The sequence below is a fragment of the Delphinus delphis genome, chromosome 14 (assembly GCF_949987515.2).
Source record: "Delphinus delphis chromosome 14, mDelDel1.2, whole genome shotgun sequence".
In the NCBI taxonomy this organism is placed as follows: Eukaryota; Metazoa; Chordata; class Mammalia; order Artiodactyla; family Delphinidae; genus Delphinus; species Delphinus delphis.
In genome coordinates this window covers 29,543,648-29,569,302 of record NC_082696.1, presented here as the reverse complement: position 1 = coordinate 29,569,302, position 25,655 = coordinate 29,543,648, and the positions used below count along the sequence as shown (strand labels likewise).

General features: G+C 37.2%; 1 protein-coding gene across 1 annotated transcript in view; it reads left to right on the top strand.

Moving 5' to 3' along the window:
* EYA4 (EYA transcriptional coactivator and phosphatase 4) overlaps positions 1 to 25,655 on the top strand; it is a 259,130-nt gene that overhangs the window by 6,550 nt on the left and 226,925 nt on the right. The window contains exon 2 of the mRNA XM_060030523.1: positions 21,931 to 22,029. Within this exon, the coding sequence (XP_059886506.1) occupies positions 21,997 to 22,029 (33 nt within the window). The 5' untranslated portion in view covers positions 21,931 to 21,996. The remainder of the gene's footprint in view (positions 1 to 21,930; positions 22,030 to 25,655) is intronic.

Sequence of the window (25,655 nt, the reverse complement as noted above, 5' to 3'; positions counted from 1 at the left end):
GGCACATAGAATTTGTTTCTACAAAGGTTTGACTAGAGCATCTTTTTTTCCTTTAAAGACTTTATGAAGACACATCAGCAGTGGCATAAATTGACTTGACCTTAGATTTTCACATAAATTATTGCTACTGTTTCTGTTATTCTTTCCTCCTTCCTTTTTAAAATGAAAGGGACATTTCTTATGAAATGCTATAGTTAAATCATAAAAATTTATGTTCATATACCATTAAGTTTAATTCTGCTCACAAAAGCAATAGCATTAAATTTGAAACTCTATCCTTAATCAAGTAGGTCTACCACATACCAGGAGGGCTTATTCTCTGCAAGGTCATATACACAATTCACAGGCCTTTGCATATACCCAGTGGAGGGATCTATTCATTACATTTCACCTCTGACTCTGAACTCCCTCATGTTAGAGGATTTGAAAAGACCTGAATGTTCCGACTAAGAGATTGAATATTTCTAACTTAATGTGTCCAGTATGTTGAAAGTGATGATGACTTGCAGAGTCCAGAGGTCTCTGAATTAGCTAATTCTTTTCACTTCAAATTTTATATGTTAATGCAAATGTGTATTCACATATGATTTTGACTGAAGTAATTCTAGCCAAATTTAATCACAAAGTGGGAAGTCACGTTCGAATTTTCCTTTTGCAGGTTTTCAGTAATCTCAGATTGTGCTTCTAGTAGGTAACTTTGGAACGCAAACCTCAGCGAGTCGGTCAAGAACATCAGTACTACCGAAATTTTGTACGTGAACTTTAGGTATTAAGATGATGCTACTGTTTTGTTTTTCTTAGTCAACCCAAGAAGACTTCATTTAGGTCTTTTGTCTTCTCAGTTGTTGACTTTAGTTTTTAAAGGCTTCATTCATGAAAATGCTAGCAAAGTTCTGGGCATATGATAAATGCTTATTAAATGCTTTTTACATTGTCTGTGTTGCTGAAGAGATGCCAAAATTATAGTGAGATGAATAGATTTTTTTTTTCTACTCTGGATAATTTTGAAGACTTTGGGACTTTTAGTCTATGATTATAATAAGTTCTACTTTTTCCTGGCACATACCATTCATAGGAATGGTTAGCCTGGTAAGTAACTATGGTACCCAAGGTCACAGGTTTAATCCTCAGATTACCACGTTAGCTGTAGGGGGACACTTGTCCTACACATGCTTGGTCATATTGTGTTTGCCGTTAAAAGTATAGTTATGGTATCTTGACTGTCTCTCTTTGGGGACCACTCTGGTCTATGCTGGATCTGTCTCCAAGAATCTCCTCTCATCCCGAGGCTGTTCAACCACATCTGTTCACAATTTTTATCAGGTCCCTTCTTGACTTAAAATTCTATAAAAAAATTCCCTGTTGCCTACAGGACAGATTCTAAAATTCTTAGCAGGATCTACAAGGCCCTTGAAGCTGAGAACTTTGCTCAAGTTTCCCTTCTCACCTCTCACGAGCCACTCATAAGAAATCTCTTCTCCATCTGTATGGAAAAGTGCAGCCCTCAAATACACCCTGGTCATTTCCACTTCATGGCTTTGTGCATGTGGTTCTTTCTATCTGGAAGACATCTTGCCCCTCCCCCTGAAACTTCCTTTTCTGCTGCTTTTGCAAGACTCAGGATGCAAAGTGCTACCTCCTCTGACCACCGGCAGAGGCTGAGTTGGATGTTTCTTTTCTTTTTGTTCCCAAAGCACCCAGTTTCCACCTTTGGTATAGCAGTTGCCACATTGAAATGTAATAGGTAACATGAGTTTAAATTCTGCACTAGACTGAGAATTTACTGAAGCTATTACCAGTATTTGCTATTCTGTAAATTGCTATTTCCAGTAGGTAGGGGACAGTAAATTCCTTTTGAGTGAGTGAGTGAAGGAAATGGAAATGAAAGCAGTGGTGGTGGCACTGGACACCCTCTGCCATAAGATTGGGAACAGTGGGAATAGCTGTGATCATTACAAGGCAGGATAGCCTTAAGAATGACCTCAGGGATTTTTGGTATTAATCCAGTAGACTTGCATCTCTGAATTCAGGCCCAACTTGTTTGTATGGGTGTAATGATGCAGAGATGTATTTATGACCATTGGGAAGTCAGTGATCTAGTGGATAAGCTGAAGACCCCGAAAATCTTTGGAGAAATGGGTATTTCTTAGCACTTGAAATCTGAGGGACCCACTTCTTTTTATGGCATAGTGATTAAGTACAAAGAATATGGAGCTGGGCTCCTTGAGTTTGAAGCACAGCTCTGACACTAATGATCTGTAATGATGAGCATGTTAATTAAATTGGTTTTGCTTTGGTTTTCTCATGTGTAGTAGAACGTACTTGGAGTTCATATGCAAATTCAACAAGTAAATATATGTAAAGCATTTAGAATAGTGTCTGATATGAGTACTAGCTATTATGAATTTGATTGTGTTCCCTCCATTGGAGTATGCCAACTATTCCAGAGATATTTAGAGCTGAAAGTCCTTTTTGGGGTCATAGACTGGGGATCATACGTTGAGTCCCTAATGGTCCAAGTACAAATTTAATACCCAGCGGTGATCTTGGGAAATCTGAGACTCTATTTGGAGCCATAAGAAAAGACATTAGAAAACTTAGTTTAGGCCATTTACATTGCATGGCATTTCTTTTAACAAATACTTTCACATACAGTTATCTAGATTTTTAAAGGCTTTCATCTGTGTGGTTCCTAAACTACTCTAAGCCACCGTAAGAATATTCTGTAATGGTACTTTTGTTTTATAGCCAATATTTGTTTCCCCAGTTGCTTTTTTCTTCAGCCTGAAGGTACCAATTATAAGAATTTGTATAATTTTCAACTGAGTGAGCTTGATGAGCTCAGTGTAAACTTTTTAAAAGATAACATTAAAGATTACTATGACTCTTACCTTTGCAGAGACAGTAGGAGGTCATCAGCATCTCCGTTTCTAGACTTGATCATTCGGTCCTTGGATTCAGATGTAATGACTATATGGCAAAGTGGGGCCGAGGGAGAAGGGGAAGTTAAAATATTAATTTTCAAGGTTCTGTTTTTTAACTGCTTACTTTGAATTGCTGCCAGGTGCATCTGTATAAAAAATATGATGCTGCTACTGATGTTGTGCCTGAATCGCTCAGTTTATTTATTTATAAAACTTATTTGTTTATTTAGTTTTTAACTTTTTATTTTATACTGGAGTATAGCTGATTAACAATGTTGTGATAGTTTCAGGTGCACAGCAAAGTGACTCAGCCATACATATGCGTGTATCCATTCTCCCCCCAGACTCCCCTCCCATCCAGGCTGCCACATAACATTCGCTCAGTATATTTAGACCAGTGTTTTTCAAAGACTGATTGTTGACATTTTGAGCTGGATAAGTCCTTGTTAGAGGAGCGTGTGTGGCTGTCCTGTGCATTGTAGGGTGCTGTGTGGCATCCCTAGTCTCTACCCACTAGATCCCAGTAGCACCCTCCCCTGAGTATTAACAGTGTCTCCGGACATTGCCAGATGTCCTCTGGAAACAAAATTGCCCTCAGTTGAGGGCCCATAGTCAAAGTAGATCTTAAGATCGCTTGATAAAATCAAAAGATTCCCAGGCATCTGCATGAGAGGACTGTTCTATTTTCAGTCAAGTGTGGAGAATCTTCATACCTTCTTCCTAAGTTTAAACACAAAATCAAACAACTCTTATTAGTCTGTGTTCATAGATAAACTTTACATAGGCTGACTATGGTCAGCATATAGCTTTACACAGATTGACTCTTGTCAGCATATTTTCCTTTTTGGGAAACAGAATATGAGTCGGGGGAGCAGAATACTTAGGAAAGTATGTAGGAAGTAGATATTTATTTGAATCACCTATATGTCTATTTTAGAAAAATTACCTTTACTGTTACTTGTTAGCAGATACTTTTGATTCATTTTTGATAATGACAATTACTCATCTTTTTCCATAAATATTCAGCAGTAAGGAACTTTTACTTGTTTTAGTCTGTAGTGTCAGAAAAAGTTAAGTATTATCTATAATCATAACTGCCTACGATGAAAAAACTTTATCAGTTAAATCATTTGTTTGTTTGTAACAAGAAAGTTTCAAAAGAAATAAGTCTTAGCTTTCAGTTTGTACCACAGTTTCAGGATCTTGAGTTTAGTAATATTGGTACAGTCTGAAGAAAGTAAAAATGAACATAAAAACTCCTTCGTTGATTTACCAAATCCAGACCTTATGTTCTAATTCTATAGGACATACACATTTTGTCTCTGAATTGATCTGCAGTTGACTGTAAGTAAATGTGATGTAGTCTGAGTACTACATCTGACATTTGCCTAGTTTAGATATATATGAAAGATGCTTCAAAATTTACTGAGCAGAAAAAAATGGGAACATATAATGTTAAAGTGGGAGGGGTTAACTTTGCCTACATGAGTCTTGGGTTGGATGTGAAAATTATTTTGGAGTATGAAACAACATTATAAATATATGATTAGATATATTTAGACCTAAACAGTAGAGAAATTTTAAATCTCACTAGTAACTATAAGGATACTTGAAATTCCACATATATGTATTGTCTAGTGGTTTTACTTTAATTGTATTAGGCAGGTAATCATGTTACGTGGAAGCAGTCAGACAGACCTAGGGATTTCACATCATTTACTAATTGATGCTCAAGCAAGCAGGGCAGAGGTACTTGAAAACAAACTCACTGTCTCTCTTTCTTTCTCTATTACCTCTCCTTTGATTTATGCTTTAATTTTTGAAATATATTCTTAAGAAGAAAAAGTGGCTGCAAATATAGCATACTGTATGTGATCAAATGTATCAGTACTTCTGTTTTCTAAGAAGAGAAGGACTCCTCACAGCTACTTGTTAGCAGAGAGATAAAGTGGGTGCTGGGCAACCCAATGACAGATGGGGGCCTTTCCAGGGGAGTTAGGTGGGGGTTACAGGCCAAGGGCTTAAATCATGAATTTTCAGACAGGGAAGGCAGGTTCTGCTCCATGCATTGACAGCAAGTCTGAAGAAGGCGTAGCAAACCTCAAGTCCATCCAGGCACTTTATGCCTGACATTGAACAGGAAGCCTGGTAGCCCTTTAGTCATTAGAGAATAGCCAATAAACCAGAAGTTCTGTTTTTCCAAATGAACACTTCTTGGGTTCATAAATCAGGGAACCCCCCAGAGAATTCAAGTCACATACGTACTTTCTCAGGTTTATTTCTTTGTACCATGGATATGAATGTAAGACTTACCTATTTTTATGAACGCTCCATGGCATAAAATACAATTAGGCATTTCCTTTTTTCTCCCTGGGATATTCTCACCACCCTTGTCCTCCACTGCCCCAACTCCCTTAACCTCCTTGCCTCTTACTTTTTGCTGCCTACCTGGACAAAAAAAATCTACTCATCTTTCAAGGCTTAGCTCAAATGTCACCTCCTCTGGGAAGCCTTCCCGAGGCTCAGGCAGAATTAATTCTTTTCTCTCTGTAATACCATAGCGCCTTATGTGGGCTATTGGTATAAGAGCACATTGTGCTGGGGCTAATTTTATGTGAATCTGTCTTCTAGAGAGATTCTGAACTCACTGAGGGGCGAGACCATATCTTTCCTCCCCTGTAGCCCCAGTGCCTGGGGTAGTGATGGAAATTCACTAGCTACCCTATTCCCTGCACGTCTTCAAAGGACATACATCCAGAGCCAGACAACTACAAAGAATGGATCCTGTTTACATTTTGGAAACTGGTTTCTTTTTTGCATATGGTCACTGAAGCTAGTTTATTGGTTCTATTGTATTCTAAATTATTTAAAGCTTCATTTGTACCAAAGTATTACTGATACTCTAGCAGAAGAAAAGATAAGGCCAGCATGAACTGGTATTTTGAATAAACTGAAATGAAAAGGGCAGATTCTAGTGGAGACTTATGGTTTTCCTACTTCCAGTCTTCTCTAGAAACAAACTTCAGCCTCTTTGGTTGATTTCTGTGGAGATACATTTCATGTTATTTTGAAGAATTTTTAACCCTCAGAATTATGGATTTCATCTGAAAGGAAGTATGTTCTGTATTTGTTTATGTCAATGTTTCAAAATATGGGGACCAAAATTCCTAGAGGTATCCGTTAGAAGTATATGTGGTCATTTGGTGAGAGAAATTTGGTTGTTTTTTTCAGGCATAATTTAGGAAGAAAAATTTCTGTTTAGTTTCTAGTGGTTTGTTTTCAGGCATTTTTCCACAAAAAGATGAGCAAGACCCTTCAAAACCACCAACTTGCTATTTAGGGGGAGAAAATAGCCTTCTGTGTCCAAAAATAACATTAAATTAAAATGATTGTTTCCAATAGTTTCAAAAATTGTGGTTTTATTTCCTCGTGTATGAGTCATTTCTGAATGCAGTGTGTGATTATACTAAATCGTGATGAAGCCTATTTGCTCTATGTTTTCGTAGGTCACGTTATTTATCAGAGAATCAGATCAGGAGAGGAATTTAGCCTAACTCTCCATTTTGCAGATGAATACTGGATTAGAGACGTTAAGTGATTTAGTCAAAAGGAAGCTAAAAAGAGAACCTTGTGCTGTAAGACACCCTAGTGCTGCCACCTCTACAACTTGCTGCCTTTATTTTTCTTTGTTTGAATTCCACAAGGAGTTGCAAATACTGGAATCAGACTGCCTTTGTATGTATCCTTCCGGGCTGCCACTCATCAGCAGTGTAACCTTGGAGAAGTTATTTACTGACCTGCTTTAGCCATAGTTGCAGCATGTGTCAACAGGGAATAATAATAGTACTTGCCTCGTGGAATTGTTGTAAGGAATAATTGAGTTTATACCAGAAAGACACTGAAAATGCTCAATGTTTACGTATATTGAATTGATTTCTTTGAATAAATTGTTGAGCATATTTAATATTCAAAAAAGGGCTCTTCAAAAAAAATACTGAAGCAAGATGTTTTTAATCAATCTTTTTTTTAAACAAAAGTCATCTATATCTTGTGTAACATATTGAAACAGATATTATAGGAGGTGCCTTTGAGGGGCTTGACTAGAAGAGGTAAGGAGAGAGGCTTCTGGAATGCTGATATAGCCCTTTATCTTGATCTGATTGATGGTGAGATGGGGGTGTAGATGTAATAAAAATTTATCGGCTGTCAACTTTTGATTTGCATATTTTACTGTGTGTATGTTATACTTGCCTAAAAAATTTAAAATACAGATATAGTTATATAAAAGATGAGCAAAAAGGATTTACTGTATGGCACAGGGAACTATATTCAATATCTTATAATAGACTATAGTGGGAAAGCATCTGAAAAATGCTATATATATATTTATATATATATAAATATATATATATATATCTCCAAATCACTTTGCTGTGTACCCGAAACTAATACAATATTGTAAATCAGCTATACTTCAATAAAATTTTAAAAAATGACAGATATATTTAAAATAAGTTGATATCCCTCACTTCATCCATCCCTTCCACATCCCACAAATCAGGGCAAATTGTTGTACTTCAGCGTGCTTCCTTTCAGACATTTTTTCCTATACATGCGTAAATGTAAGAATTTTCTGGGGATGTAATTTATTTTTATTTTACATTTTAGGCCAAAATGGATCATCAGTTGTCTTAAAGCTTGCTTTTGATTGGCTGTATTTTGGGTATTTTTTCATATCATTACATATAGTTTGGGGTACTTCTGTTTAATGTATGAATACGTTTTATACTTTAACTGTTCCCTTCCTGGTATATATTTAGGTTGCTTGCGGGTGTTTACTATTACAAAGACTGCTGCAATCATGATTTTTATGTATCTTTTTATATATCTGACCCAAATTCCTGTCGGTAAAACTCTAGATGTAGGAATAATAGACGAAAGAGTGTGTGCAGCTTGCATAAATGGTGCCAAAATACTTTTCAAAAAGGTTGTAACACCATGTGTCCCTGTGATGATGCTTGCATTTTTATCATAAAAGCCAAGGGCAAAATTTTATGCTAAGTTGACACTGTAATTATTTGTGCTCTGGTTAATAATGAGACTCACACACTAATTGGAAGAGTTCACTGATAAGAGCAAATAATTCTGTTAACCACATATATAACAAATCTATGTTATATGTAGTTAATGTCTCATTTAAGAATGGTTACTACTCCGTTACATGAATGATTATTATATATATTCATAGTTCTTAAACCACTTGGTAGGAAGAAAAAAACTCAGTGTATATAATATTCATGACATGTTTTTACTTAGCACCATAAAATATTTATAAGAATTGTTAAGAGAAACACTGATATTGTTGAGAATTTGTGAGGAATTGTATGTTATTATTCTGTTAAGAGCCAACTATGTGCCAGGTACAGTTCTAAGCACCTTACATATATTACTATAGCTTTTAAACATGTAGATGAAAGGCATAGACATTGTATTACTATAAATGAGATCACTCCATTTTGAATGTTATTAAATATTACCACAATACCAACTGTATCTTATCAGTGTTCTGATTTGTAAATTTGGGAAATGTCATAATCTGTTTAATGTGAACATTAAAGTGAAAGCATCAAAATCCAGAGAATTGCTACTCAAGTCCTGGCTAAAGTATCATGACACATAACGTTTAAAATGAAGTATGTTAATCAGTTGGCTTTACTGTTAGAGTCTTATATGTAGAAAAGTCTGTCTCTAGAATATTCAATTCTTATAGTTTCTGGTTAATTAAGATCCTGGCTAACCTTTAATGGTTATCTAGTGCCTTAAAAGAGTAATCCAACTCAAAATAGCTAACTTATTCCTCCAGCATTGGGTAAATATAGCTATCAATTTTTGTGAGTTTTTTCTTCCTGCAGAATTTCCTGTTATTCTAAGGGATTCAATAGGACTTAGGCACATAAAACTGAAAATTATATTACTATGGGGAAACTGCTCTGTGCCTTTGAGAAGGAACTCTCTTGCTAACTTAAGTACTATATGTGTGTAGAATAGCTAACATTTTCCTCCCAAGAAATTTCATGTATGCAGTTAAAACACTCTTAAATTGATTAAGCATTTGTTATATATTTCCAGAAGCACTCAAGAGTACTTTTATGGTTATAAGAGTAGAGTGCATTAGAATGCCAGAAACCAACGAATACGCTAGAGGCCTTCAAAACCATGCCCAGCATTCCTGACTTTACCATATAAACACGCGGGACAGTCTGGAAAAATAAAACAACTCCCCTTCTCCCAAACGTAGGTAAGCTTACGATGATAACACTTCAACTGGCTTGAATATTAATTTGATACTTTTTCTGTTAGAAATCATTTTTATTACTTAGAAAACAGAATGGAGAAGTAATAAATATGACTGGTATTTGTTTCTCAAGTCAAGTATTATTTTACATCAGATTTGACCAGTTACCTTTATACTTTTTGGAAAGTGGATTATACAGCTACCACAGTATTTTGCCTGTTAATCTGGGAAGCTAAAAAGCCTTTTATAAATGTTGAATCAAAACTCTCACTGCTGTGAGGGAATTAAATTTCAAGGCATATACTCCTTTTATAGGGTGAGAAGCTGAAGTATGGAGAAATTACAAGGTTTTCCCAAAGCCATACACTGAATCATGGCAGACGTGGAAATCTACGATTCTGTTTGCCTGATTCAGTCTGAAACTTCATGAAATTAAAGTTTTCTATTTCCTGACATGTGCCTTAGGAGTGTTTCCTTATTTACTTATTTGTTCATTCATTCATACGTTATACAGGGAACCATGTTTTTGCAAGATACAGTCTTGATGTAGGGACTATAAATAATATTGTGCATTTATAGATCTTGGATATTTTATTTAAAGAAACTCACTATATTTTTCTTTTTCATGACTATGAAAAAAAAATTAAGGCATTAAAACCTAAGTTGGATTGTCTATATTCAGGCCACAGCAGTGTCTATGAGAAGCATCTGATGCTTCTTCAGGGCTAATATAGTTTGTTCAAGCGTTTGAACAAGAGCTTGGTGGAAGCTCCAGGTAGCTCTGGAGCAGGGTAATGACCAGGAGAAACCACAACAGCCATCAAAAGTACAGAAAGACCAGCGTCCACATCTTTATAACCGGTATCTTTATATTTGGTTTAATCAGGAGGGGGCTGATTATTCTGCTCCTCTCTCATCTTCCTGAGTTTCAAGTCTCATATTTTAAATTCCTATTCATTGTGATCTTTTTCATACTCATTTAACCAGTATTTTCCCGAGCTTTCTTCACCCGCTTCATTTTTTTTTGTCTTCTCCACCCTTTGTCATATTAAAAAAGCAAATAGTATTTCTCTGGGTCAGACCTCACTTCTCCCTGATGGAACAGCTGGTGCCACAGGTAGCTTCAAATCAGCAAAGTATTGCATCTTCCCCCTGCACAGCACCCTATAACAGAGAATCCAAAGGACAGAGGGATGCCATCTGTCCTTCATCTTTTGTCCAGAGAGTTCACTTAACACATTTTTGATTGGTTTGTTTTCTTGTCCTTTTCTTGCAGCCCTGAGACTTAGGACTCAGACTTGGCTCTAGCTTTATGGCTCACCAGCTCTTCCCGTGGAAGAGTTCTTTCCCAAGACAGTCCTGAGGCCCAAGGGCACTTGGAGCCATGGGAACCAAACCCGTAGATTCTACAAACAGGCTCAGGTATGGCCAAGTCCTAGGCAAACCAACCTTCCTGCAGTTTAAACATTAGTCTTTCTTTTTCTTCTTTAATTTTTCCAGAGAATAATTCAGTCTTAAACAAACCAGCAAACAAACAAAACCCCTAGGGCCTTTCTCAAAGGAGCATTCTTACAGCTTTGAAAATTTATTGTTATTAATTTCCATTTCAGCTAGTTTGATTTCCTTTCCATTTTTTGTCTGGGTATGAATGTAATATTTGTTATACATTAATGCTGATCTGTATTGATTTAATGTCAATTTATAATTTAAAATAATGATGTACTATGACCTACTTCATATCTACCTTCTGTTCAATGCATTTCCTATGCAGATATGCTTTTGTGGCTGACTGAATTGCTCCCTAATTCCCGTTGGGAAACAAAGAGTTTTTTAATTAAAGATGCAGTCTTATTAACTAGGGGTGCTTAACTTGAGGAAAAAAAGATTTAGGGGTGACATGAATGATAGCACTCTCTTAATAGCTAATAGCCTGCTATACATATGAAAGCGGGATTCAGTTTCTGCTTTGTGGTTCTGGTGGGCAGACCAGAGTAGAAGTTCTGAAAGGTAGATTTTTTTAAACTAATAAGGAAGAATTGATGGAAGGAAAGAGAAGTAGATGGTTCTATTCAGTGGAGCTAAGAAGCTTTAAGTATTGTACCTAAAAACTCATATGATCAGTCTATTAAACCCTACTTACTTCTATACTCCTCATTTCCCAAGACAAAGAAATAAGCTGCTATGGATTTCATTCATATTCTCTCTTTCTTTCTTTCTAAGTTTGCCCTTAAAGTCAAAACATATTGCAGGGAAGCAAAACATGGAATTGAAGAGCAACACCAAATATATTTGAGATATTATTTTATGAATTCTTTCAGCTTTAGCCTTTAGGAAATTCTTTGGATTTCTAGAAGCTATAATGGCAGATTTTGTAAATGTGATCCTAGTCTTAATGCAGTTACAAAGTCAGTGGATGCTTTTGTACTCCAATGCTATAGGGAAATTTATTGAGAGAAAAGAAGGTATTCAAACTTTCTTGGATGCCTCAATTAAAAAATCTAGATGAATAAAATTCTCCTTAGGTATCCCAAATTTTAGGAAGGCAAATAGCATTATATTTAATTAAATTCTTAACTATTATTCACTATAGACACAATTCAAGCATGTAACTTGTCTTTCAGTAAGTCAAAGTTACTGCTATATTTTATATCTCTCATGTTTACTTTGTTATACATTGGATAGTCTACCCTTAAAATAAAAAAAATAGGACTTTCAGGTGTCACACCTTCATTCCTGAGAAATTGGTGATATATGAGATTTGAGAGGAAAAGATATGTTTGTGTTGCTGCTGTTGTTTTTGTTTTCATTAATTTCCTCTGTGGGGATGGATACTTCCTGAGTTTTTTCTTCTACTTCACAAATTGTTTCCTTAGCTGAATCTAATCTGCTGTTTAATTCATTCATTTCTGTTTTGAACTTTCAATGGATATATTTTTAAAAACACTTTTATGGTTCTTTTCCAAATTTGTGTATTTACTTTTTGTAATTTGGGTTTCTTTCTATTTTGTTTCTATTTCTTCTGTCTCTTTAATTGTTTTAAGCATACTTATTATGTGATACTGTCCAGACTGTCATAAATCTCAAATTTTTGGATTCCAGTCCCCCTGTTGTTGCATCTGTTGTCTCTGTGGTGTTTATTTCCTGATGTAGCTTATCACTTTTGATGAATTTTTCTCTCAGAATCCTTTGTGGCCTATGGACCAATTTTTCATTTGCTCCCCTGCAGTCTAGGGATTTCAAACCTCCGGATCAGTCTTGATTTTAATATTTTGGCTTGAGGTTTCCATGGTAGCAACGTAATAACTATTTAGAATTTACGTTTGTGCAAGGCTGAGGTATTGATTTGTCTCAAATAATTATTTCTTTTATTCTTTCCCAAAGGCTCTATCCCATGACAAGCTTCTTTGCAATTATATCACATTTGACATTCTTTTTTTGTGTTTTAAAGATATCAAGATACAGTAACAACAGATTGTATTTATTCACTAATATTTAGCACTTTACTCCTGCTTTTGCCAATTCTTAGGATGCTAAGAACTTCTTAGCATCCTATTCACACTGAATGTCCATTCCTCTCTTGCTTTCTTTTCTGGAAACGTGTTCCCTTCTCTTTCACATGCTCATCGATAATTCTGTTATTGGAAGCATCAATCTCTCAGTGCTAAAGAAACCACTCACAATTTTGATGCTACGTAGAATGGCAAACTCAAAAGGGGTGAAGGCTCATCACTTGATCAAAATATCAAAAATCAAATAATTGTTCATTTTTACAAATTAATGTGAGTTCAGAGAATTTGTTAAAGACTGGTGACTTTGGCTACTAACTGCCTATACGTAGATAGTTCATGCAGTTTCCGAAAATAACTGATTAGTATAATATTCTTAATTGAACAGAGTTAAAAATCATTTTCACAGAAATTGCATAGGTACAATTCCACAGTATGGCAAAAACTTAAAATATTTTGATTCATTATATGAAGAATGAATAAAAAAGCAGAAATTTTCTTCCACTCTCACAAGTAAATGGCTTACATTTTTAAAATACATGATTTTATTTAATCTTCACAAAATTTAATGCAGGTATTATTATTGTCTCTATTTTATGGATGAAGAGAATGATATTTGGAGGTATTGATGAACTATCCCAAGGCCATACAGTTATCCAGTAGTAAAGCAAGGACTCACGTATAGACTTGTTTTAGTCCAAAAGTCTTTACTAGGAATCACTAAATGTTTATTTCATCCAGCAAGCCAGTTTTTAGATTTCTAGGGTTTCAAGAGTTGAATACTAAACTTAGTAGATGTATTCTTCAATTCTTTTAAATTTGCAACACATTTTTCTCCAGAAGTGTGTAAAGGCAGCAGATGTGTGTTCGGTAATGCATGTGGTCCTATATTCTTCATCAGAAAGTGTTCCTAGATATGGAAGAGAGGTTTATGGCTGAGAAAAAATCAGACTGTTTATAAGGAAGGGCTCAGGTCATTTTTTTCTGCCAGGCTACAGGAGAGCCAGTTAGATGAACTATTAACAGTGAATACAGAAAGAGTCAGTGTGCAGTGTAGTTTGGGAGGAACAACAGGGGCAACACGCGAAAAGGAAAGTAGGTTTACAGAGTCGGTCTGAGTTTGTAGGTGTGATAAAAGTTGCCCGCGCTCAGGATTCTTTTAGATGTTTCTCTGAGACCAGCTGGTTACAACTGCGTCTATGTTTTCTAAGTTGACTAGCCAACCATCAACAGTTAGCAGACACAAACAAAATAGAAAACCTTGGCTGGCCCTTATTGTCAAAAACCAAGTGATGGTGATTTATAATTCCAGGAAGATTACTGCTATCAAATGCACCTATCACTAAGGACCCAGATGATTATCATGAAATTCAGCTTGTTGTAATTTTTGAGCATGAGAAATTAACCACATTATTTTTAAACATTTTGTGTTAAATGGACCATTTTGCAAAGTCCATGCCCTATCTTTGTAAACAGTTCAAAAATAGCTCAGCATCTACTTTGTAGCTTGGCTTCATTTAAGGCGATTGAAGTCAGGCATTACTGTTCACCCAGATCTGTTTCTTGGACACCTTTGCTGTTTTCCTTTTGTATAAGCAGGGACAAGAGTCATGTGCATGGTCACAGAATGCCCATCTTACCTCTCTGAACAGATGGCCATAGAATTGGAGCTAGGTGTTCTTTGTGCTGTTGGCTTCCCTCTCTGGCATGCTGCCTGAGCAGTTGAAACCAGCCAGTGCCTGACCCAGCTTTACAGACCCATTAATGAAATTTGTAGGGAAATGATGGGATCTTGGTGCAGAGGATGTGAAAGCAATGCCCTTATTGACAGTTGATCCCAGCTGTAATATCTCAAGAATGTAATGGGAATATAAGTTGTTAGACTGCTTATACAATTGCAGTTTTCTGTGAGACAATATGCTTAGTAAAGGAGAGAATTTAATTGAAGATTATGAGGATCGCTCATGGAATCCAAGGAAGAATTGAACAACGAAGCAGCAGGAAGAGCAAGAGAGACAGTGAGGCTTCAGGAGTAACAGGATCCAGGGACTTCAATTCTGCCAGGACTTTCTTGCCGTCTCCCGCTTTTGATTCTCTTTCTGGGTCAGCTCCTCTCTGTCTCTCCCTAGCAGATCAGCTTTTTACTCGTGGCAGTAAAGAGCTCCCAAGTTCTATGTCCTAGAGATTTTACCACTGAAGGAGGACTAGCCTGGTACTTTCCCAGGCCCACATCCTAAGCCATTGGAAAAGATTGTGACGAGTCATTAGACTGAGGTAATTTGGTGTCACTCGGAAAGCCCTGGGGGACCTAGTGTGTTATAAGCTGAATATGGGTCAGTGTAATAGGTGTGTATATAACCCCATGCAAGCAAGCCTTAATTTGGTACACAAGTGTTTTTGAAAATTAACTTGCAGTTTGATAATCTGCAAGTCAAACAGTAGGTTAGCTGTTCTGAGTGATGGAATACAATGGAGTGACACCTCCCTTGGCCCAGGAAACTCTGCACGTGTAATAAATGCTCCACAGCTCCCACCTGGGTTAAAAGGGGGCTGTGTCAGAGGTTACGGATGGGACTAGCCACACACCTCTGTCCCCATTGCAGAGTCTGCACAGGGGCTAGAACAAGAGTTTGGATGGCCTGCAATCTTTACATCTTTCCCTAGGAATAGACTAGACATTTGGAACATGGGTGGGGGGAATGTAATCTCTTTCCCCCTTCTTTTTTCTTTTTTTTTTTTTTTTTTTGCGGTACGCGGGCCTCCCACTGCCGTGGCCTCTCCCGCTGCGGAGCACAGTCTCCAGACGCGCAGGCCTAGCGGCCATGGCTCACGGGCCCAGCCGCTCCGCTGCATGTGGGATCCTCCCGGACCGGGGCACGAACCCGTGTCCCCTGCATCGGCAGGCGGACTCTCAACCACTGCGCCACCAGGGAAGCCCCTCCCCTTTCTTTTTTCTTTGCGCTGCAGCAAGAAGCAAACATAGCCTCTACTGTGTAAGCACCCTCACAGGAGGCTCCCGGTGGAATTCCCAGTCTTTGGCTGCAGCGCGGTGTGATGGTAGCGAAGAGTGAGGGGATGGTGAGGACAGTGGAATAAGGCCTCGACCACAGGGAGAAGGAAGGTGGAGGTCTTCCTCAGAACTCCCACTTTGGTCCATGGCCCCAGGGAGGAAAAGCATCTGACTTCTGATTACTTGTTATGGGGCATTTTGGCAGAGAGATGTACTGCCATAGCTGCAGGTAGGACCAATGAAAGGATTTCTGGTTTATCCCAAGGAAAGGGTACACCTCTGAATTGTTTTAAGAGAGTAAAATCATATCTTTATTTTAAAACTATCACTCTGACTGCACTGTGAAAAAATGAGGTTCAGGGAACAAAACTAGAGGACCCTTCGGAGGCTGCTTCTCCAGTCCAGGGGTGACGAGGGTTTGAACTACTATGGTAGCAGTAAGGAGAGAAACATGGAGAGATTTGAGTGAACTCTATGAGGTAGTAATAGGTCATTTATTGAATGTGGAGAGTAGCGGTCAAGGAGTGGATGACAAAGCCCAGGTGTTCAGCTTTAAAGACCAGTGGACGGCCTTGCCACATGTGTACGTAACCAGAGGTGTAGTTTTTGGTTGTACAGCTTCTTCATCCCATGCCAGCCCTGGAACAGAGAGCACCACCCACTCCACCTTCAGGTTTGCGTTTATTCAGCCAGGGTAAAGCATGCCTGGACAATCGAATTTTTACTGATGGTTTGCTTAGAAAGACACAGGATTAGGGTTCTATCACACGGACTCCCCAAACTCCTCCGACTTCAGCATCTTCTCTTTCTTGAAGGCACAGGGTCCTTTGCTGTCTCTACCACCTGGATCCAGCCTAAGTACTTCCTGCCATTTCTGAGAATTGTTTTTAACATTTTTGATGTGTAAATCTCATTAACTATTTAAATTGAAGAATTGTTGATTTTTTTATTCTGATATTCTAAGAGACACCTCATGCCTAGAGCAGAGTTCAAGCAAAGGATATGACCAATTTTCTGTGTATTGAAAACCTAACTTCAGAAGAAATCATCTAACACGGAATGGGTGAGGTCGCTATTATTCCTGTTTGAAATTCACCTTTTCTGGGGGAATGGCTTTGAAGTAGAGCGGAGGAACTAGATTATTGCCTCATAAAACGGCATGAGGTTACTGTTATACCTTAATTTTATATCTTTATTAAGAGGTAATACTTCTCTTACTTGATTCAAAGAGGGTTCTTGTCTTTTTCTCATATACTTGTGAAAACTAAATGTTAAAGGATTTAGCAGAACAACCATTGCTAAATTATGATGTAAAATAATACTGTGTCTGCAGTTAGCCCAGTAGTTTTACTTGGTTCAATAATATAAAACCACCGGGCTCATAATATTTTAGTACTTTAGTGTGTTTGGCAAAGAAAGAAATTCATGTTACAGTTAAACTAAGTGACAATTAATCTCAATTTTACGGAATTATAAAGCGAAGTATTATGTTATAACATGGAACATTGATGCAAATAGCTCCCCAACTAGAACATTAAATAGAATCTGAACCAGTGGTTAACAGAAAAAGGCTAGTTTTTGCTTAATTCTCTTATACTTGAACATCTTTCTTGAAGTCTTAATTTTTAATTTCACTTGAAATTTCACCAGTGCCCTGAGATGGTGGCCCTTCTGGAAGAGGATCCCTTCTTTCCTAATGATCAGTATCCTTAATTTACTTCCTGTGTATTCTTTCTGGAAATATTACATTTAAACCTTGATCACATCTTAATAATCATTTTAGTGTGATAACTGTACATGTGTTGTGGGTTGAATTGTGTCCCCCGAAAGATATGTTTAAGTTCTAACCCTCTTCCCTGTGAATGTGACCTTATTTGGAAATAGGGTCTTTGCAGATGTAATGGAGTTAAGATGAGGTTTTACTAGATTAGGGGGGGTGCTAATCCAGTGACTGGTGTACCTGTAAGAGTCAGGAAATTTGGATACAGAGACGCACACACAGAAGAAGGCCCTGTGAAGAGATAGGCGGGGACAATATTGTGTGACAATGGAGGCAGGATCGGAGGGACACATCTACAGGCCAGGGGATGCCAAGGATTGTTAGCAAACACCAGAAAATATGAAGAGACAAAGAATGATTCTTTTCTAGAGCCTCCAGAGAGGGCATGGACCTGCCAGCATGTTAATTTAGGACTTCTTGCTGTCAAAACTATGACAGAATAAAATTCTGTTGTTTAAGCCACCCAGTCTATAGTACTTTTATTACAGCAACCTTAGGAAACTAAAATAGCATGCTATGCTGTAAGTAAATAATAGGTTACATTGGTATTAATAGTCATGTTATTGCACGTATATTTTATTGCTAGGTCAGGCGAATAGGAAAATACCTGGTGGACTAATCTCAACATTAGATTTTCTGAAAAATTACAAGACTCTACCTGAAAAACACAGGACAGGTCAACATTTTTCTTAAAATAGCCACATATTTGAGACAGGATTTTCAAAAGTTAAATTACATGGCTGTTTACACTTTTTGTTCACATCATCAAGTACATTATGTATGATTTCATCCACCATTAATTTTGTCATTCATTCAATTAATATTGTTAACCCCCTAATGCTTGCCAGGCACTGAGCGAGGTGCTGTAGATGACACTAGTAAATAGGATGAAGAATACCTGCCCTAAAGAGATTACGCTGACTTTGAAATTTATTCCATAGGGAAAGCCACAGAGGTCACTTGGAGAAAGTGTCTACTACTTAGAAAATTCACTTTCATTGTTTGCTGTGCTTTTAACTGATCTTGTAAAATCATTTTAGCATCATTTGGTTTTACTTACTCTGTGCTCCTGTATTATGGTGGAAAAAAATAAATTTTTATTTATTACACAGAAAATAAAATCAACAATAATCAAAGAATGTGAAGCCAAAGATATAATTCTTTATCAAATTATTTTTATTTTTAATGTTTCTTTTTAATGAATATCCAAACACACGCTTAGTTGTACATTACTGTTAGCATAGCTAAAATTTTGTGTTCTGATTTTTTTCACTTAATATATAATCAGTAATTTTTTGCTTTCCCATGTCATTTTTTTTTTTTTTTTTTTTTTTGGTGGTACGCGGGCCTCTCACTGCCGTGGCCTCTCCCGCTGCGGAGCACAGGCTCCGGACGCGCAGGCTCAGCGGCCATGGCTCACGGGCCCAGCCGCTCCGCGGCATGTGGGATCTTCCCAGACCGGGGCAAACCCGTGTCCCCTGCATCGGCAGGCGGACTCTCAACCACTGCGCCACCAGGGAAGCCCTTTCCATGTCATTTTTATAATTATACTTTCGATCCTTTAATTATATTATATTAAACTTACTGACCATAATTTGCTTAATCAATGCTCTACAAAGATGAGGCTGCTTCTAGTTTGTATTATGAATAACACTGTAGCGAATACCTTGTGACTTTTGGAGTGGAATAGTTTACTCCTTAGGAAAGTTATTGAGTAAAAAATGTAAGCATATTTTAAAATGCAGTGACAGACTGCTTTCTAAAAATATTAGAAAACTTGACATCATCAGTGGCAGTTGAATGAGGACAGCTTTTTCACTGTATCCTTTCCAACACTGGGTGTTAGTAATATTTAAAATGGTTTAGTTATTGAAGATGTATACAGGAATCCAAAATGTATGCTTGTTGCTTAAGTTTACATATTTTGCCAACTGTGAAAGTGAACACTTTTCTAAATGTTTATTTATTATTTACATTTAAAATAATGATCTGTATTTTCACATCCTTGCTTAAGTACCTTAAAAGGTTCTTTAACTTTTCCTTACCAATTTCTTTGTTCTCAGGGTCACAAAGTTTATAATATTTATTGAAGATATTTTTCATAATCTGTTGTGTCCTTTCACTTTTGGGTCTGTTTTTCTCTATTCAGAAATACAAATACAAATTTTTTGTTTTGTTTTACACAGCTGAATATAGTGTCCCTTCCCTTTGTTCTATGGTACAGTGTTTTTACCATTCATCTTACCCATCTACTAGAATGAAAAGGAACATCAGATTCTCCCCTTCAGGAGAGTATTTGGCTAATTTGTTATCCAGGTAGTGAGGAGAAAATGGTGTGATGGGTCATCCATCACAAGGAGGTGATGCATCAAGATTCCCTCCTGGAGGAGAGAGGAAGGGCTCATGATGCTGGTAGGTGTTGAGTCTTAGCAGGTCAGCATCAATTAGACTGGTGGCCATACATCCTAAGGTGTGCACCATATCCAAGGTGAGGCTGAGCCGGGGAGGTCCTGGTCACCAGGGGAGGGGACAGTGTGCAGGGCCAAGAATCAGGAGGTCTGCGAGGATAGGAGGAGCAAGCAAGAGATCAGCAGGAAGCAGGAACAGAGAGAGAGACCCAGATGTGATATGAGGGTCCATAAGGAGGAGAAGGGGGAGAATGGGAGAAGCAAGATGGAGGTGTGAGGTAAAAGGAAAAGAGTTGGCCTTTTTCCAGTCACTGTTTCTCAGGTCCACCTCCAACACAAAGAATGACATCTTTAAATCTAGAACTTCTTGCCTACCTATCGTCCTGAATTCAGACGTATACTGCAACACCTCAGTGTGCCTTAATATCTGCACTTCCCCCTTCCCATCTTAAGTGCACTTTAAAATTGTGCTTTTCTTTAAAATGACACTTTTCTGGTTTTGCAGTATTCTCAATCAGTATCTTACTGAGACTATCACATTACATGTTACCATTACCATTTTATGACTTTTAAAAATTAAAATTAGAAAAAATTTGAGAAAATCGGAAAAAAATTAGAAAAAAATGTTTGATCTGTGTCTCTGTGTTTGTGTATGCATAAAACAATGTACACTTTAAAATGTCTTGTGTTCTAATAAGGAAAGTAACAGGTTTATTGTAGACCATAATGCAAAGCAGAAATTAAAACCACGCCTACCTGGTTGTAGTAAGGAATATGTAAAACTGAGCAAAACGCTTGCATATGTTGAATGTTCAATAAACTGAATTGGGAACACATTGTTTCTGCAGATTTGAATACTTATTTTCCACTGAAATTATATTCTCAGAAATTTTTGATGTCACCAAATACTCCTTGAAACGTGCATTTAATAATTTATATCTGTTTATGCCTATGATGAACACTTTTTTATATAAATATTTTTTAATCTCTCATATTCTTTTAATTTTATTTTAGAACTAGAGTATGAAGGGCTAGAAATGTATCATTGCTATTTTAAAGTGCATTTCATTTATTCGTGAGTCTGAATATCGTTTTGTGGTGATTGAGCATTTTTCTGTAGGGGTGTGTGTGCCTTTCTATTTGGATTGTAAGAGCTCTTTGTATGTTAAGGCCATTAGCCCATTTAGTTTGATATTTGCGGAGATACTTCTTTTTATGTTTTCATGTATCTTTTAATTGCGATTATTTGTGTGTGTGTGGAACTCAAGGGGGTGTTTGGCTTTTTTGTTTTATATTCCATTGCTTTTATTATATAAGTCTTCTCTATCTGGGAATTAAAAATATATATGCCTATTTTTCTTAGATTTTTTTTAAACTCCAGTTTGCCTAGAAAATTTTTAATATATGATATGGAGTAAAGATGAATTTTTTTTTAGTAGTTTACTGACCAGTTGTCCTTCCCACATATTTCTGTAATACCTTCTTTAGCATAATAGTCTTATTTTCATTCTCTTTTAAAAATTGGGCGTGCATTTTATAACATTATATGTTTTAGAACTGAGTCTGGCGATTAAGACAAATTTTCCTGTAATAGAGAGCTGTCATATTAAAATACACATTATATGTTTTCAATTTTATGTGCCTTAGAAAATGAATGGTTAATGCAGACTTTTAATTTTTAATCTGTCAATTGCTTAATGACAGACCTCTCTCAGCAAAATAGCAGACTAGGTGTTTATTACAGCCTGGGTCTCTGAAGCTGTCCTCAGATGTTTTTCCTTATCTGCAGGATGCCTGAGTAGCTGTTTATATATCTCAGTTGTACTATGATGTGATTTTCAAGATCATTATTTCTATCAGATACGGGGATAATGAATTTTGTTCTTTAAAAATAATGCTTCTACAGATTACCAACTATCATGTAAATCAAAGTTTTGGTAATTTTACAAATAATTTCGAAAGATAACTTTTTCATTTTTCCACTTTGTTTTCATCTTTTTGTTTTAGATAGTCCATTTTTAATTGAAGGAAGCTGCTTCTACTTGGGAGTGGCAGGAGAAGTAAGAAAACCACATGGAAGACTCCCAGGATTTAAATGAACAATCAGTAAGTCTTAATTCAATCTCAGTTTTGCTGAAAAATATTGTGGTAAGACTACTCAAAATCATACTAAAAAGAATATATTGTAAAAAGCAAGTTTTTGGTTATTTTTTAGTTGATTTTTAAATCCTCTTTCAAGATCATAAAACAGACCTTTGGAAATGTATACTCTTTCTGATTAATGATATCATGTTTTGAGGTCTTCTTGATTGTCTACTTGTAAAGCCAGTGGTAGAAAGATGAGGGCATTGAAATCATGCCGAGTGTTTTTGACGGTCTCAACAACTTTACACACCTCCTTTGTTGGGTTTTATTCCGGATGTGCTTGGACAGTGCATGTGTTGTTGAATGTCAGAAGCATGAAAGGAGAAGCATATTACTAGCATGCTTATTGTTCATTTCAAGGATGGTGACCACAGTCCTGAAGGGATTTCCTTATTTGCTAAGCTCTTTGGAGAGTGAAGAATGCACAAGATTGGTGGCAACTATTTTAAGATTCGGATTTCTCAAAGGGAAAGGATTTATATGGCCTTTCCTCCTAACTTATTAGTAGTATCTCCATGACACTAGTTCTTTAGTGTGTGGAACTGGCGTCAGTGGGAGATCTTCCCTCACAATCCCACAGTTCTGCCAACAGCGGCCCAAGCTGTTCTGCCCACAGACAACTAGTGATGTCACAAGTAAGGAGATACGTGTACTTACTACGTGTGTGTTATGCAGACTGATGCTAGTCTCCATTAGCTTGTATAATTACGACTTGAACTTAAAGTCTCATGTTTCCATCAGGCAATAGAGGACAGTGTATTGGTGTATAATAATGTGGTTCTAGAAACGATTTCTATAACAAGTTCAATTTAAAAAGTCAGAATAATGTGTGTTCTGCTGTATACATGCCATTCTAAGTTAATTTATTTTCTATTAAGAATTTCATTTAGATGAAATGATAATCAAGTTTTTAATTTACAGACAGACATCATGACCATTATCTAATTTCTTTGTATATTATATTATTATTTAATTTCACACGGCATCATTACAGGAAAAATGTAACAAAAAATTACAAAGCCATAAGGCTATTAAAAAATCTGTCAAATAGTAGAGATTTTATTCCTCAGAAATGGCTCGAGTTTCACAAAAGTAGACAAAAGGCAGTTGGTAGGCAGGGGCTTCAAGGTAGTTTTTTTAAAATTCCGGTTATTGAATTATAAGTATCGGTAGTGTAGACTCTAGCAAAAGGGATGATAGTGAGCATGATGATATGTTGCCCATGCCATTTTATGTTTTTGGATCCCAGTGACGTCAGAGGTCTGTAAGTGTGACCATATACGTACCTGAGTGAATGATGACATGATCTTGGTGGCAATGCTTCATGAGAGGACTACTGTCTATCTGTAGTTTGTTCTAACACACTGAGGATTACTTAAAAGTTTGTGTCCATGTGTGCAAGTATGCGTGAGTGTGTGTGTGTGTGTGTGTCTGTGTTAGACTGACCAACTGTCCCTGTTTTCCAGAGACCCAGGAATTTCCTGGGACATAGAATTTTCAAAGCTAAAGCAGGTGGAGTCTGTGCAAACAGGGATGGTTGATCCAGTTAATTACCTTAGGGTGTGTATATACTTAAGAACAAATCTTTGCTTCAATACAGTTAAAAGAGGTTAAAGAGAATATAGTTTTAGGTTTACCATTAGAGTGAGGTTATTACCCCAAATGCTTCATACCACCTTTTACAAAGTGAAACCCAGCACTTGTAAATCGTATAGAGTTTCCTTCCAGTGATATTTTAGGGCTGTGGAACTCAGTATTTAAAAAAAATATATAAGTTCTCAGAGTTGTTAATGTTCAGCCAGGTTTGAGAATCAGAAGTCTTGGGTGACCTCAGCTCAAACCCAGCTGCTGAATCGGTGGTGAGAATGGGAGAGATTTTGAGAGAAGGAAAGATTGCTCTGCATTCTCCCTTTCTCTTTTCCTTCGCCAACACTGAACTCTCCATCTGAGGGTTATGATCCCATCAGAGTCAAACTGACAGCTCCTGATCTGTGGAGTGGTTTGATAGGCCATCAAGAGTGGGCACTTCCGCTTTAAACCACAGGAAACTTGAAGCTTGCATCAAGTGTTCATGGCTTAATTGCTTTGGTTTTTATAAACATCATAAAGCCTTCTTCTTCAGCATTCTTAGACTTATAAGAACATACAGGCTCATCTGTTCATCTTGTCCATGTGCAAAGGGACACTTGAGTCTATTAAGTCCCAAGTCAGAGTTGGGACTTTGCAATGGTCTTCTGACTCCAAGTCCAAAGCTCTCGCCACGCCTTATCGCAATTGAGTTTTCTTATTTGGACTTTCCTCACTATAGAATCAACTCCCATTACATTGAAATGATTCCTGTTTGAATGAAATCTTTAAATCTTCCAGAGTATATTGATTAATGTCTCAAAGTTTTTTGAAAAATGATACTTAGTGTTTATTAAGATATAGAACAAATAGGGTGAAATTAAAAGAGAGCTCATAATAAGATGAAAGGGAATTTACTTAGATCATAGCTATTTTACTTCAAGAAAGAGTTTTTTTTTCTCTAGGCATAGACATAACAATAGGTGCCAGTTTGCGCACTTAATGCACATCTAGCATTTTCTGTATATTCTCTCCCATCCTTACCGTATCCCTGTAATGTGTTTGTTATGGTCACCATTTTACAGATAAGGAAATTATGGTTTAGAGACTGTTAAGCTCAAACAACTCTTAAGTAGCAGAGATTAGAATTGAACCCACTGTTATCTAGTCCTAAAACCTGTAATGAATGGATTTTGCATGATACAGCGTAAGGTAAGGACTTGAGTTGTGAAATCAAACATCTCTGACACTTAAATACCATTGGGAAATTTCTCAAACTCTTCCTCAACTGTAGAGTGGGGAGGATAATAAAAAGATGTTATAAGAAGGACTCAGCACATGCCTTCCTTAGAGTAAAAACTCAATAAATGTTAGCAAATATTACAATAGCCTGATATATTCATATGGTCTTCAATGAGTATGTGTGTTCATTCTTGCATATTCAACTACCTTCTGGCAGCCATCCCTGACTGGAAGCACAGAGGTCTATGGACTCAGCAGATGAAAACTGAACTCACCAGCTCTCCTCTCACAATCTCCCCCCCTTTCTCCTCTATTCCACTACTTCCCATCTCAGTGGATGGCATCATCAGCTACTGAGTACGTTAATTCAGAAAACAGGTAGTCATCCTTTTCTCCTGCATCCCCATCTCAAAGTCCTATCCATTCTCAATTTTTTTTTGTGTGTGTGTGTGGTATGCGGTCCTCTCACTGTTGTGGCCTCTCCTGTTGCGGAGCACAGGCTCCGGACGCGCAGGCTCAGCGGCCATGGCTCACGGGCCCAGCCACTCCGCGGCATGTGGGATCCTCCCGGACCGGGGCACGAACCCCTGTCCCCTGCATTAGCAGACGGACTCCCAACCACTGCGCCACCAGGGAAGCCCCATTCTCAATTTTTAATATCTCTCAAAGTTGTTCTCTTATCTCTATATCCTTATTTTGGATCTTTATTTTTATCTCTTAACTGTCTTTTTCTGTTTTGTTTCTAGAGTGGCCTTCCTAATTTACATACCTAATCCCAT